This window comes from Phalacrocorax aristotelis, chromosome 4 (genome assembly GCF_949628215.1).
Source record: "Phalacrocorax aristotelis chromosome 4, bGulAri2.1, whole genome shotgun sequence".
NCBI classification, from domain to species: Eukaryota; Metazoa; Chordata; class Aves; order Suliformes; family Phalacrocoracidae; genus Phalacrocorax; species Phalacrocorax aristotelis.
Genome location: NC_134279.1, coordinates 9,658,776 through 9,674,173, shown reverse-complemented (window position 1 = coordinate 9,674,173; position 15,398 = coordinate 9,658,776). Strand labels below are relative to the sequence as shown.

General features: G+C 44.0%; 1 protein-coding gene across 1 annotated transcript; it reads left to right on the top strand.

Moving 5' to 3' along the window:
• Nucleotides 1-1,539: 1,539 nt before the first annotated feature.
• Nucleotides 1,540-14,750, top strand: PGRMC2 (progesterone receptor membrane component 2). Its single transcript, XM_075090237.1, has 3 exons — nt 1,540-1,943; nt 12,014-12,169; nt 12,912-14,750. The coding sequence occupies exons 1-3, from the start codon at nt 1,574-1,576 to the stop codon at nt 13,007-13,009; spliced, it is 624 nt and encodes a 207-aa protein (XP_074946338.1). The 5' UTR covers nt 1,540-1,573; the 3' UTR covers nt 13,010-14,750.
• The last annotated feature ends 648 nt before the right edge of the window (nt 14,751-15,398 follow it).

Sequence of the window (15,398 nt, the reverse complement as noted above, 5' to 3'; positions counted from 1 at the left end):
TTTCTTAATAGTGTTTACTTTGACGTATATTAAATACAGCCTGCTTGGTTAAGAGGAAGAGTAGTAGTATTTTAATTGCAGGTCTTTATCTGGCAAGAACTTCATCCTGTTTCCTCACAGAGGTAGTCATTACTGAACTGGCTCAGAGAGCAGAAGATTAAACACCTGATCATTACACAGGGTGTTGAAAATGCAGAGCTTTATGTAAACAGCAATGTAAATATTGTTAGTTATTTCCACTGGGTTGAGTCTCTTGCACTGTCTATCAGCCTTTGTGAAAACACAGGAGTTTTCTGACTTCTCTGACTGAGTTACATAATTGTGAGTTATTCTTCAGGCTGATGTTATTATGCAGGGATGCTTCAGCACCACACAGTTACGTGGAATAACAAGGTTTCTCAAGTCCAAAGTACTCCTTGCATCACATTCCAGCCACAGGGAGCGTGACTGAGCCTGGCTTAAGTTCCCTAGGCCCAGTTACACATTTCTAGAGCAGCTCTTCAGTATCATCTGATGAGACAGTTTTGCCTGGGAACACATTCACAAGATGAGAGGAACAGAAGGGCTAAGTTCCACCCAGGTCTTTGTCTTCTCTGCAGGTAAGTGCCATCCTACTGAGATGGTCTATGTGCACCCACTCTCCTTGAATATAATAAAAGCTTCAAGTCTTTCTCCTCACATAACCGAGCAAACACACTCCCGGACACGGGTCATACTTAATGAGACCTACTAAAGCCACCCACGTACTGCCACTGCTACATTTCAAAATACAAGATGTAATTCTAGTAGATTAGCCTACTGTTAGCAAGCACTCCGTTTCTGCCAGCAAAAAAATAGCAGGGTGTATTTACCCTACGCAGTGAAGCGCACCAGTCCCTTGAGCTACCTCGAAAGGTCTCCCTCCAAGAACGGCTGCTGCCTCACCTCAGGGCACGCCTGCGTTCCCTCAAGCAGACGGCAAAACCACCTCCGCACCAGAGCTGCGGGCAGACGCGTCGCTTACTCAGCGACCGCCGCAAAGGCACGGCACGACGTGGCTGCACCGCCGTGGCCAACACTGCCGGCCTTCGACCGTCTCCCCAGCGACGGAGGCAGGTGCGTCCTGCAACACCACCCCACCGCCTTCAGCCCCCTCCACTGTACCGCCTCCCCCCCACACCCTGCTTTGACAGTCGCGGGCGGCGGTGCCCGCTCGCTCCCGTGAGGGGGAGCGAGGCTAAGACGAGCTACGAGCGGGTCACTGTGGTACCTGCCCCACCTCAGACTCTCCCCCGCTATCTCTCTCCCCCCCACATTCCCGCCAACGCCACCTGGGCGCGCGGGGTAACTCGGGGGCGGGGAAGCACGCATGCGCGGCGACGGCACCTCTCGCGAGCGGAGAGCTGTTGCCGCCGGCGGGGCGTGTCCGCACCCCATTGGCCCGCCGGGCCCCAGCCTGCCTGGGACGGCACCGCCTCTCCTGGGGACCAATGGGAAGCGGGCGTCGGCGGGGTGGGCGGAGCGCCGACGGGGTGGGCGGAGTCTCGGGTGGGCGTGGCAGCGGCGCGGGCGGGCGGGCGCTGGCCGGGCAGCGATGGCGGACGATGGGGACGGCGGGCTGAGGACTGAGGGGAGCGGTGGCGGCGGCCGAGGGGGCGGGGGAGCGGGGGAGCCGCCGGCCGGCGCGGCGGCGGCGGTGGCGGGCGGTGAGATGCTGCTGAACGTGGGCCTGCTGGCCCTGGCGCTGCTGGCGGCCTACCGGCTGTACCTGCGGTGGGGGGCGCGGAGCGGGGCGGGGGGCGCGGCGCGGCAGAGCCAGGCCGCCGCGCTGCCGCGGATGAAGCGACGGGATTTCTCCTTGGAGCAGCTGCGGGAGTTCGACGGGGCCCGCAACCCCCGCATCCTCCTGGCTGTCAACGGCAAAGTCTTCGACGTGACCAAAGGCAGCAAGTTCTACGGGCCCGGTGAGGGGCCGGGGCCGGGGCCGGGTGAGGGGGGGTCCCTTGGCGGAGGCCGCCTCTCGGGCGGCGCTGGCGGGAGGCGGCGCTGGGGCGGACGGTGGGGACCGGTGGTGGGCCCTGCCCTGCCCGGCCGGCGGGGGCTCTCTCTGGGGGGCGGTGGGCTGCGGGGAGGCCTCGCTGCCTCTCGGCGCCGGTCCGGGCCCCCGGGTTTATCCCGTGCTGCCTGTCCGCACGCCTGACAGGGCCGCCGGTGGCGGTGTCAGGTGGGAAGCAGCCGTGCACACCGCCACCCGGCCGCCGCCGGCCGCAGCCCCCTCCCAGGCCCGCCCGCTGCCTGCCTGGGGCCTAGCGGCAGTTTTAAATAGCTGGTGCACAACGGGTCTGCCTTCTCTTCAGCCGTCCGGCTTTCCAGTCGCCTAGATTTGGATGTGCAGCGTTCAATTCTTTGGGTTTTTTTTTTCTTCTATCTCTTCTAGTAGGTTTCCCAAGTGCAGCTGAGCAATGCTTCCTTCATTCTAGCTCTTACGGTTCAGGAAAGGGAAAAAAAATCCAGCTGTTTACTTATTTAGGTGCAAATGCCATATTGACTATGAATTTTAATCAGGATAGAGGCAAGCAGGGAGAGCTCGGGGACTGATGTATTGCTACCCTTGAGAAGAGTGCAGAAACCAACCCAATCTCTTACACAGAAAGAGGGGCAATGTGGTTCTTTAGAGCAGAAATGTATACTTCAAAGGTTAACAAAAGTATGCTTTAAAGGCAGTGTTGTGTTCCTATATTCCTGTTGCAGGTTGTGAAACTGCAGCATATTTGCCTATAATAAACAGCGTTCTTAATAGTGACGTGGATAAACTTTGTAGTCAGTGCTGCGTTCACATCTGATGCCAAAGGAAATGAGGGTCGTGACTGCTGATAATTTTCTTCCTTAAACAATGGTGGTTTGGAAAACTTGATCTAATCAAATTATGCAGGAGTTTTCATAGTAGGTATGGCAAGTGTCCTTGTACGACCGGTGGAGGGGAGAGAGGATACTTTCCCTGCTGCCCCGCCCCCCAGGAAATAGTTCAAGTTAAGTAATTATGATTATTATTATTTTTCAGTGATCTTAGGTTACAAAAAGAAAAATAGGGAACTGGTGTATTACAAGTCTTTGGTTCTTACCAGGGAAGCGATAAGCAGTTGTACTGTGCTAGTATTTTGTAACTCTTGTTAACCCTCAAAGTTCATGATACCAGCTCTGCTACCAGTCGCAGAAATGGAAACTGCCATAAGTGAATCAAAATGCTTTTCTGACCAAGTACTGTAAAAGTTACTGATGGAATCTGAACTACCTTGCCATGCCTTATTTTGTTTGTTGACCAGTAAAGCTGAGAAAATGCATTCTGGCGTGCTGCAGCTTTCATGACATGTAATCGGGCTAGTACTTTTGTCTCTCTCACTTTAGGGGTTTTTAAACTGAGACCTATGTGCTGATGTAAAATGCGGGTAATTCATATGCTACATGAAACTTAAAACACCAGTAAGTTGACAGATTGCTTCATAAATTACTCCCTGAGATAATACTGAACCATAATCTAACCATTCACTTTAACTCCTTTGTGTATTAGATTTTAGGCTCTCCACTGTAGATATCATCACTGGTCCTCATTGTCAACCTCTGGAGGTCTATTATTGTGAGGAAGCTGAAGCTTTATGTTCCAGGACTGCTTTTTTGATAACTGGCAGCAGCTGTTTTCCCAAAGCAGTGCTTCCAGCTTTTTGTGGAGAGGGACAATGGGGTTTTGGGGTCTTTTTTCCCCCCCTGTAGTGAAAGATTGCCTCTTTATAACAGAACTGACATCACCTTTGTCTATCAGATCTCTGTTACTTGGTGCCATGGACGTTAGGCTAGTGATGCTCAACCTGTGCATCATCAGCTGTGTGTTTTCTTCCAAATGTGTTGATTTTTGAATCATGCTGACGTGGTTTCCCTGTACAGATGCATGTTGGGGAATATTTTCTTGCAACTATGTTATGGCTGAAAAGAAGAAAAGCTAGCAGGTGGCTTGCAGGCCTTAAAAGATCTGAGAAGAGTTAGGTAGAAAAGTCTTCTACCACTGGTTGAGACCTTTTTGGAAGGGCTTTGGTCAGAGTAGCCAGACATCCGCAGCAGTTCTCTTGGTGATTTTATGCCTCCTAGCTGGAGTACAGCAAGAAAAGTGCAAAGCATACGGACAAAGCCAAATTTTGTTTAACAGAATAAACAGTTGAGGGCAGTGGCTTTGCTGACATGGTGGGCTCGGACTGTGAGCCTTTTGTACTTTGTTGAGGTACTGATGTGAAATAGTGCTTCAGCTCTGAAGGCAGCAGAAAGCATTGGCTGAGGGCTCACTATAAAATCTTAAGGATATCTTGGCTGCTGGATTAATGTTGAATAATGTGGTTGTCTCAGAAGGCTTCTGATATCTTGAAATGAAGATTTGGGGTTTTTCTTAGCTGTAGTTTGGATGTAAAGGTGTTCCTTATTTTTCTACTTATAGCAGAAGGCAAAAAATGCATGGAATTGCCATCAAGTCCAGATTTTTGTCCAGCAGTTGAGACTCCATTAAAAGTCCCCCCAGGCTTCTGATTTTATTCGAAGCTATTCTGGTTTTAAGTTTCTGTCCATGGAATCCTGTTATACTTTTGTCTGTTTCACTGAAGAGGCCTTTACTTACATAGAGTTAAGATTTTTATTTTTTTTTAAACAGATAGACTGTTGAAGTCATCCTTTCAAACAGCCAAGATTGAAAACTTCAGTTTTGTGAACATTTATTTGATACATTTTTGTTTTCCTCATGTTGTCTTCTTTAAGTCTTACACAATTTATCTCACTGGTATCCTATTAGTCTTTGGTATGTCTAACACATTTTAGCTGGGAGCAAGAAAAGGTTATATCACACATTTAAGTGTGCCTCCAAAAATCACTTTACTTTCAGTGAACTCTTAATTTAAAACTTTATTTGCCAAGTTCTTTTCCGAAATGCCACTTCCTGGGATAGTCCTCTGTCCTGCAAGCATATCCTTTGTTTCAACACTTGACTTTTAGTTGTATTAAATACCACCTCTATTTGTGCCCAAATGAGTAAGTGTCCTAGAATGCTTTGCTTGGTTATTAATTTTAATTAATTACGTTTATCACTCACAGACTCTTAAAAAAAAATAAACAAATAGCGGCTCACTATTAAAAATACCATGTAACCAGATTTTCAGAGAAGCTGTTTTGGGGTGATTTCCCCATCTGTAATCACATCTCATGACTTAAAGTCTAATGATTAATACCTTTAGTGTGTCCTGTGTTGGTTTTATTTCCTTATCATGAGAGACAGTTTTTACTGTTTCATTTATCACAACATTTAATTTCATGTTTGCTTGTATCAAGATTCCTGGTAGTATATTGGTCAATAGAAGGGCATAGTAAGGGTTAAAGTAATGTTAGCAGGTCTTAATATTTAGCCCTTAAATTAGCATGCCAAGATAATGCTGTAAACAGCTCTTGATCAACTTATCAAATACTTTGTGCAGTTATAAAAAACAGACTGCTTTGAGCATGACAAAGCAAGATTACATGCAGTCCAGTATATACAGCTACTCCACGTCACTTCTTGGTTCTTAATGTTTCATGATTCAAAAAAAAAAAAATCAATTTCCTGACTTTCCTTTGCTGCAATACTTTGTCACTGTCAGCTCGTTTCTCATCCCACTCTTTTCTTTCAAAGTGTCATGAAGATTTCTGCTTTCCAGTTTTCCAAGAGGAATAGGCTAGGTAGTAGTAGTTCCTTCCACAAAAATTTCCATCGTAGTTAATTTTTCATGAGGGGAAAATTACCTTTATTTCGTATTGCAAATCCAGTTAAGAATTGTGATTTCTGTTGTTAAATACTTTGAAAAAATCTGTAGTAAACAGCTGTCATTTTTTGCCCATCATCTGTATAAAAAATATCTGATGCTGTTAGACTTCCTTTGGAACCTCAGTGTGTCTCTATTTAAAAGATGGTACTGATGCTTTTCAATTCAGTTGCGAAATGCTGTAGGAGGGACATCATATATGTTGTCGCTGGAGAATTCTGTTAAGGGTGGCCTTATCTTAAGAACACAACAAGCTGAGGGTTTACAGATGAGTACAGAGGATAAGATTTGAGGGGGGGAAGACGTGCTTCCTGTACGGTGTGTATTTTCTCTGTGTTTTTGATGTGTGTCAGCTCTTTGGTGTCAGTGTAACGGAGGTGTCTCCAGCCCTGGGACTCAACTTTTTAAAGAAACAGTGTTTCTGGATAAAGAAACTTAAGTTCCTACCAGAAGTAGTAAAACTGAAAAGGTGTATACCTGTGTTTCGGCGAGAGGTTGTTTCCATACTTCTGATGATAGTGAGTAGTGCCCTTGCCACCAGGACAAAGGGGTTGTCCTAAGCCCTCAGTCCATGTTGACAGAGAGCAGGGGCCAGTGAAGTGGTTCTGTGCAAGAAGATACATCGCTCTTTCTCCTCCTCTGCTGCTGCTCTGTGTGTCTATCAGCTTTTTTTTTCCCTTTTTCCTTTTTTAATAACCTGATTGTATTCCTTAAAACTTGAACAACTGTGTGTTTGATAAAAGGTCTGTGTAAACCACTAGTTGATCAAGCAGGTATGCTCATAGCAAGGTATATTAGGATGTGGTAGTGGCTTCATTGCTAATGACATATAGATGGTAAATCTAGTACATAGCAGTGTAGCTCTCTATCATTTAACCAAAAACCTGGCCAGCATTGCTTGCCTTGTTGTGGAATAAACTAGCGGCCAGAGCACTTCTCCCTAAAGCAAGGTACAGGAGCTGTCTTCCAAGAACCTCCTGACTACTGAACTACAGGCTGTCCTACCAGCACTGGTTATCTGCCTGTCATTGAAATTGGGTCATTGATTCCTGTGCTGTTTTTTTAACAGTGTTAAAAAACAGAGTTAAAAAAGCAAGCAAAGGAGAGAGTGAGGCCCCCTGGTCTTGTGCCTAAGAAGTCAGGTTTAGACCCCTCTTGCTAAGCAGTTCCCATCTTAGCGTGCAGGCTTTGTGGACTGCTCTCCTAAGAGCAATTACTTCCCATGCAAGTTGTAACTTAAAATTGACCCACATCTTTCCTTTTCCATACATCTGGAGGAGTAGAGTTAAAATTATGTCACCTTGAATTCCCAGTGATAAATGTTATTAGAAAGCTTCTGCTTTCAAGCTGGCTTTGTCTAATGTGCAGCTTTTTCATTCCCTCATAAAAGATGCAACGCTGAACAAACACATTTCAGCATTCAGATGGAAAATTTTAAACAGGCAGTGGAGATTTCACTTTGATTTGGAGTGGAAAAGGTAGACTAAGTGGTAGAATACTGCAGCTGTCAATAATTTTGTGGTCCGTCTCCCTTTGTTCCTTTACATTAAAGGACAGACTAGTCTTTATTCTTGTCTGCAGTTTAAGAAAAGTTGCCCATGAATTTCTAACCTTCAGACAAAAGTGGGTTTTATTTCCAGTGGCCTCATGGAGCACACAGATGCAAAGAACATCTGGTGTGCTTTGCATATTTGGTGATTGTTCGGATGTGCTTTTTGAGCGCTTCAAGAAACCAAAGCTGGTTTAAAACTGAGCCTTGTTAACCTGTGTGGCTTCTTCAGGGAACTTGCGTGGGCCTTGTGAGAACAAATACAATTCTTAGACTACAAATCGATTCATTAGCCATAAAGTCCCCCTGCGGCTATCTGTGGTGCAGTCCCTGTGCTGACAGTTGGAGCAATCCAAAGGTCAGTGTGCAGTGTTCACCTTCGTTACTAGTCTTGGAGCAATAGTCTGGGATGTTCTGTAAAGCTAGTGTAGAACTGAAATGGTCAGAGAGCCTCTGTGGTAAACCAAGAATATCTATTCAAAAACTGAACACCAGCATAGGTTTTGCTGGAGGAACTATTGCCCAAACCAGCGGAAAATTCCAAGATCCAGTTTAGCCTGCTTTGGAGCAAGTGACTAGAAGCAGTGCTTCCAGATAAAAACTTAAGCTTGGACAGCTTCCTATCTCAAATTTTTAATACGGTGCTTTAATGTTAAATTTATTTTTCCTTGCCTGCTGTTGTTTTAGGGTATCTGCAAAGAGAAATGACATCTTCATTTGAGAACTGAAACAGGGCTAGGACATGCAGAAATTCTGAGTGGGGGGATCGGAAAGGTATTTTTACTGGCCGAAGAGACTCTGATTTTGCCCGTTCCCAAGTTACCCAGTTCATTTGTGAATACAGGTGGATGTCAGGCTGGAACAAGATGTCAAATCCATCAAGGTGGCCAGATTTTTAACTAGATTCTGAAAGAAAATGAGGATCTGCAGGTAGTGGGTAGTAACATTTTGCATGCTTTGTAGCTTAGAGAAGGGCATTCTTTCTACGACGTAGTTGTAAGGCAAACGAGGACTTTATCCAGGGGAAAAAGGCAGTATATAAATGTGGTGGTATAGATGTGGAGATATGTAGGCAAATACGTAGTCTTGATAACTGTTTGGTCTCGGTGCTAAAATAAACAAAGGCTCTGAAACAAAGTGCTTTAATATGTGAAAGCAACAATGGGAAGAAAAGCCTTCTTCAAGAAACAAAGTTTTCCTTCATGTAAGGCTACCTGTAGCCAAGTAATGTGGAGCAGACGTGTTTTAATGGGTTTTGACACTTCCCTGGCTTTCCTTTTGTTATTGCAAAATGCCAAATAGGAATGGAAGGAGAGTGTTTTTTTAAGAAATATTTGACTATGAAATAGCTAATTTGGGGGCGCAGCAAAAGACGACCACTGAAATTTTGTGGTAGGGTCTCAAAAATCAGTTTGGTATACATACCTATGCTAACAGCATCTCTTTTTGCAATCTCTTTGGTATGTATATCCTGTCATGGTGCAATCAATTATTTAGAACAGGAGCCAGTCTGAATAAATAGGCAGACAATAGGAAAGAAAAGAAGGGCTGTGGGTAGGGCTTGCTGAGTAAACTCTACCTGGTCATGAAAGAACTCTGCGGGAGTATGTCTAGGATTGCACTGATGTGTCTACCTCAGAATCGTGTTCTTGAAGCGTATTTCTCCCCAGGGTTCTCTGTGCTGGCACCTTCCTGGATGCTTCTCCAAGCACAATGAAATCTGATAACTTCTTAAGACCGTCGCACCAGTATTTATATAAAAGTGAAAAATGGACGAGGGCTTATAGCAAAACCTCAGACCTGTACATTCTGTATTAATATAAAATACTCTACTTAATCTCTGCATAAAATATCTGAATGGAAGCTTTAAATCTTGAGGTAGATTGCTTTTACTGAGATCTCTGAACTTCTGCTTTAGCAGCCCTGCAACTAAGGGGAAGCCAGGCTTGCACTTTTTTTTTTTTTTTTTAAATAACCATAATTCAATATTTGCCTTCTAGTAAAGGATTAAAGAATGGGACACATTGCTAAGTTACATTTGCAGAGCTGGAATTTGAGATGTAGTCTACCAAGTCCAAAGGCTGGTTTTTACTAGTTAGTATTCTGTTGAGTGCTTGGGCCTGGCTTGATGGTTTCCCTGGGACTCCTGAATACTTCTGCAGTAAACATGTTGGATGTTCACATTTAAATTCAATTTTAGGAAAGAATAAAAAATATTGGCGTAGTAGCATCTGATATTACAATATATTTGCAGAAATTTTGCATCCATTAATCTTAATGCAAATTCTAAATGCATTCTAAATGCATTCTTGCTTTCAATTAAGTATATTACGGAGATGTAAGGGTGTTCAGGGTTTGATACAGAGAAATATAATGTAATTCTCTTTTTAACAGAAATAATTGAAATTGAGCTGGTGGACCAAGAGGTGGCATCTCGGCAGGCGCTGTAAAAGTCCATAAACCACTAAACGCAGGGTAGAAGGGCAGGGGAGCAGTGTGCTTCTCTAACTCTGGTTAGCAAGAATTTTGAAGATGCATTACGCAAATAGCTAGTAGTGTTTATGGAAATACTTGTTTTAAATGCTTCAGAGAAAGGAAAAACTCGGGACAAAACACTGATGGTGGGGAGGTTAAGTAGCAATTTATAATTGCTCTTAAGGATTTACTGGTTGTGTGTGGTCTTAGTAAGAGCTGTTTATAGCTCCTGTGTTCTTCATTCAGAGCATCAAAAACCAGATCACTCGAATTGCAGCTGTTTTGGAGTGAAGCAAGACTTTTTGTTTGAAGAAGCTCTCTGTTACATTGCAAATGATGGCCATTGCTACCTCCTACGCTGTTTCACGGGAGGTGACTGAGTGTGCAAAACGTGTAGATTAAATATCTTGGTATAGGATTGATTTCAGCCTCTGAATCCTGTTTTTCAAATAAATGTCTAGTTCAGGATACAGATAAGAAAAATGGCATTCACAAACCCTCTGACTTTGTTTCTTTTAAGTAGCATAAACGTAGTCCCTGATCCCAGAGGTAGTTGCTGTGAATGCTGTGCCTGGAGCTAAATATCTGAAAGGATGAGTGCAGAGATGCTGTTAATCATTATGGTTGTCTCTTACGGCCAGATTTGTATGGTGAAAGCTTCCAGTTGATAGCTCTTTCTCTGATGTGTACTTCTTGTGAAATTTTGTTTTTAAATCAGTTGGTTTATTTCCAGAGAGACAGGGGAATTGTCTTTGGCATACAAGATACGCTTCTGTTCTCAGGTTTCACTGTAAGCAACTTAAAATGCCAAGCACTCTGGGGTGGAGGCACAACACCAGTTCTGGTGAGGATGTAGTTTCTAATCCATATGGTGCTCAGGTTTCCTGCCTCAGGTGTTCTTCCTGCTGCATTCAGCCTCTGTCTCAACCCTGAAGTCAATGCCCGGCAAGAGCAGATAGGTGTGGTGGCTGGAGCAAGCGGCCTGGGAGGAAACCAGCCTCTCTGAATTATTTCCTGTGGCTCATCCTGGTGCAGAAGAGGTCTGAGGTGCTACAGCAGGCAATAGAGGGGGTGAAGGACAGTGTGTTGCCCCTTGCTTGTGTTCGTTCTTGCCCGTGGGTGCTGCCTTTTCTTCAGGCTGACAGCCACTGTCATCTTCTGAGAGGTAAGCCAGAGAAGGGTTCTGGCCTATTTATCTTCAAGTAGTGACCGTTCTCTGTAACGCTATGGGTATCTCCCTGGTGCTTAGCGGCTGCAGTTAGTGCAGAAAATTTTAAAGAGGTTTTTTGTTTTGTTTTGTGGGTTTGTTTTTTTTTTTAAATTGAGCTGAATTAAGGTATTTGTTTTTAGGTCAAGAAAATCCAAGACAACGATATGCTTGAAGTTCTTTAGTTTAATTAAAATTTGGAAAAGCCAGTTACCAACCTAGTCCTGACAGTTGTTGGTTTGCAAATCATCCAGTTCTCCTTGTAATAATATTCATTTGACAGTCATGGCTCAAAATTTTACCAGCCTATTTGTGTGCCTTTGCATCAGTCAAAAAGCACAAAGGAAGTAGTTGCTTAACATTCTTAACATGAGGATTTGTGCAGCTTTCACAAACAACACAAAATAGGTGTATGGGTGATCTGCTGCCCAAAGTAAAGGAGTTAATTTCCACAGAAGTAAAAAATGTGTCAAAAGATGCACTGTCTGTCAAGTATGTGGAAAGTTGTGGTTGTTCTGTAAGGGAAGTGATATTATTAATTAGCGCTCTTAAGTTCGATTAATTGATAAAATTCAATGGATTTCTTATTAAGATGTCTATACAATTTGCTTCTGTTCGTGCCTGACTTGTAAATATTCTATGTTTTGCTTAATAGAAGTGCGTTTCTTTTGAATTCCAGCCTCCAGTCCCTTTGGAATTTACATCAACTGACTTACATCAAATGACAGGGTTTTTTTCCAGATATCCCTTCAAAGCCATATTTCTGGTTCTGCTTCTCTCAGCAGACTTTATCTCCTAGTGACACTTAAGAGTGAATCGCAGTGCTGTTCAATGTCACAGCCATGGCGTTGAAACTGCTGGGGTTCCCATCACTGCAGAAGTTTAATGTATGGCTTCGGCAGACTATACAAAGAACTGAGATTGGTCGCCATAAACAGAGACTTGAAGGTATCGATTTTGTCTTTTTGTTTTCAGAGGGTCCGTATGGAATATTTGCTGGCAGAGATGCCTCCAGGGGACTAGCAACTTTCTGTCTAGATAAAGATGCACTCAGAGATGAATATGATGACCTATCGGACTTAAATGCTGTACAGATGGAAAGTGTAAGAGAGTGGGAAATGCAATTTAAAGGTAAAGTCTCAAATTAGCAGCACATCTTTAGCTTAAGGAAATACTTTTATTAAAAAGTGACTGATTTGGGCTCGGGGCAGCTTTTAAAGAGATGTGGACAGTAACATTAATACTGCAATGTAACTTTCCTAGGAAAAGACCAGGGGTTTCAGGCCTTTCTTCCCCAGAGAGGATCCCCCTATATCCCATTACAGCTTTTTCAGCCTTTTCGTTTTATATGAGAAAGCTGTTCTCTTCTCAGCTCTTCAGCGCAGGATTTCACTCTCGAATCTCAGTGTAGCTTAGCTGATGGAATTCCTGCTCGCAGGTTGTTGGCTTTGGATGCCATGGAATTAAAAGTAGGACTAAGAGTTGTTTTGGCATGAGGGGTATTGAAGGAGTTTGCCTTGAAATAATTTCTCAAAGGTATGGAAGTATGCCTCTGGAGGGAGGGGGAGTCATTCTTCACATTAACTGAAATCGAAACAGGCTGCGGGAATTTGTGCCGGTTTTAACAGCAGCGGTTCCAGCCGTTGTGTGATAAAGCTCGCCTGATGAGGTACGGGAGACCCGAAACAAAGCGCTCAGAGCAGAGGAAGTAGCAAGATTGTTTTAGGAGGCTGAGCTTGCTGATAAATTGCCATCAATCTCCGTGGTTCAGGTTCAGAACCTTGGTGCATAGGAGAAGTTAATTTGGAGCAGTGCAGGCTAACTAGCAAATGCAGCTGTATTTGATTGTAATGGAATCATAAATCTTTTTCAGAAAAATACGACTACGTAGGTAGACTCCTAAAACCAGGGGAAGAACCATCAGAATACACAGATGAGGAAGATACCAAGGATCACACTAAACAGGAATGAACTTTGTAAACAACCAAAGTCAGGGGCCTTCGGAACTGCAACCTCTTATTCCCCATCACAGAATGTCCTGCATCTTTGGGTACAGTTCATCTGCTGCGAAAAACATTCAACAGGTTTTGTACAAGGAAAATAATATACTCACAAATGAAGATTTGAATACTAGACATTATTTGTGCTGCCACACTTTTCGTTGCAGTTTATTTGTAATGTCTGGTTAGGCTTCGTTAGCGAAGAGGGGCCAGGGATCTAAAGGCAAGAACGCTATTCCTTTTTATCAGTAAGCTGAAGCCTTCAAATCGTATATGTTACAAGCTCTCTAAAAGACGTGAGTCTTCAAGCTCAGTGGACGGTTTGAATCTTGTTTCATGCGTGTCTTCTCCTTCAGCATTACAGAAAGACGTACTCATGTACATCAGTATCAGTAGGTTAGACTACTGAAACCGGTGTTAAAATGTGAATTTCCAATTTTTGTTTGTTGGTGGGCGTTAGTAGCCCTGGCAGAATACTTCAGTTCTCTAAGAGAAGTCCATGTAGATTAGGACGGGGGTAAAATTCATCCTTTTCTCAAAAGGGTCGGGTAAAACTGTTTCCTGTGCAACAACGACGATTATCTGAAGCCTGCCTCTCCCCCTTTTTCCCCATCCTCTGAATCAAATCAAATCAAATCTTAATTGTGCCTTATTTCGCTTACGTAGACTTGAATTGTTTTAAGGGACAGCCCCCAAATTGTGGTTTCATAGTCACTACAAGCAGCATTGAGACTGAAGTTGGAATGTTCTGTTGACTGGAAAACCTTGATGTCATTCTGTGTATAGAATGTAAAAGAGGAATACTCAGTGTTACTGCCATATGTTAATACTACATATACTTAAATTAGCATTGTGATGGCCAAATGCATACTCCCATGCTTCTTTTTAAGTAATTACAAACACACACAAAAAAAATCACCCTTCCTCCTCTTCCAGAAGCTGCCTAACTTTTGGGAGCGTAGCCTTCACACCCCTGGAGAGTGAAGGGGCGTGCGCGCGTGTGTATGTGTGCGTGTCTGTCTGAATGCAAGACTTGGGAGGGATTGTTTCTGCAGATATTGTAAATACGAGTACCATTTTAATAAAGCATGTACAATACCAAACGTGCTGTCAGACTTTGTGTAGAAGCTGTTAAGGAGAGCTGGAAGATGATGGAATACAAAGTAAGGGGAAGAAGTCTTGGATATGAAACATCCACCACTGTTAATTCTTTTCTTTGTCGTCGTGGCGTTATTTTTCAAGTCCCAGCTTTTGAAGTATCTTGGAGACTTCTGCAGGTAAGCTGTATTTCAGAGAGTAAACCTGTGCCAGTGCGTTCATGGTGGGGAGAAAAAAATCAGTGATGTAAATAAAGGGGAAGCATTTTAGGAACTCGTGTAATGTACAGTAAAAGGAGTATGTCGCGTGGCACTAATAGGACAAGAATGCTGGCGATCCACACGTGGGTATCACTCGACACACTGGAGAAGTTTCACCATCTGTTCTGCTAAATTCGTAACGGTGACGCCACAAAGTTCATGACTTGCAGCTTTACGGCTTACATCTGTACCTCTGTTTGCGGATTTCACCTGTGATAAGCCTACAGTAGCAGGTTTCTATATATACATTCTGTTGAACTGTAAACTGAAATCCCAGGGACTACTTCCTTTTTATCACTGTTTGAAAGAGATTTATATTGATGTAAACAAAACAAATAAAAATCCTCCGCTGAATCATGTGTAACTCACGTGTCCCAGAAGGCAGGCTGAATTCTCTTTCTTGCGTACCCAGGCTTGGAACAGAATAGTTTTATCTCAGGAGGAGCAGAACCGGAGTCGTTTCTCCACAGAAGTTGGGTTACACTTGCAGGTTCTTGTACAGACGGAACAGTCCGGTCAGGTGTGTGGCTGCCCAGTGAAGCACCCGTTTCTGCTTAGGGCCCGTCCTTGAGCTGAGCATTAGTGCAGTGTCCAGGCTTCGGTTTGTGCCTTAGCACTGTGTCTGCTGATCATCTACCACTGCTGAAATGCTGGCATACCAGTGTAACTGACCACAGAAACGTGTTTCAGGTGGAATGATGGAAGCTGCCAAGGGATAAAAGAAAAGCTTCCTTGCGTAGGACAGGAGCTAGGAGTACTCGAGCGCCAGTTCTTTATCTGGATGTTTCACTAGGGATTTTGTTTTTTCTGTTAACTAAATCTTGCTATAAAAGGCTTTACACCTTTTGCTTTTAGCTTTTGCACCAGCTGCTGCACCTCGCCATGGCACCAAGCTGCGGCTACCTGTGGAGCGGGAAAGGGCGGCCTGCCCAACCGTCAGCTAGGACAACCAGATCCATACTTTTTTCCCAGGCTTCCACATGAAAACACACATACTGTTTG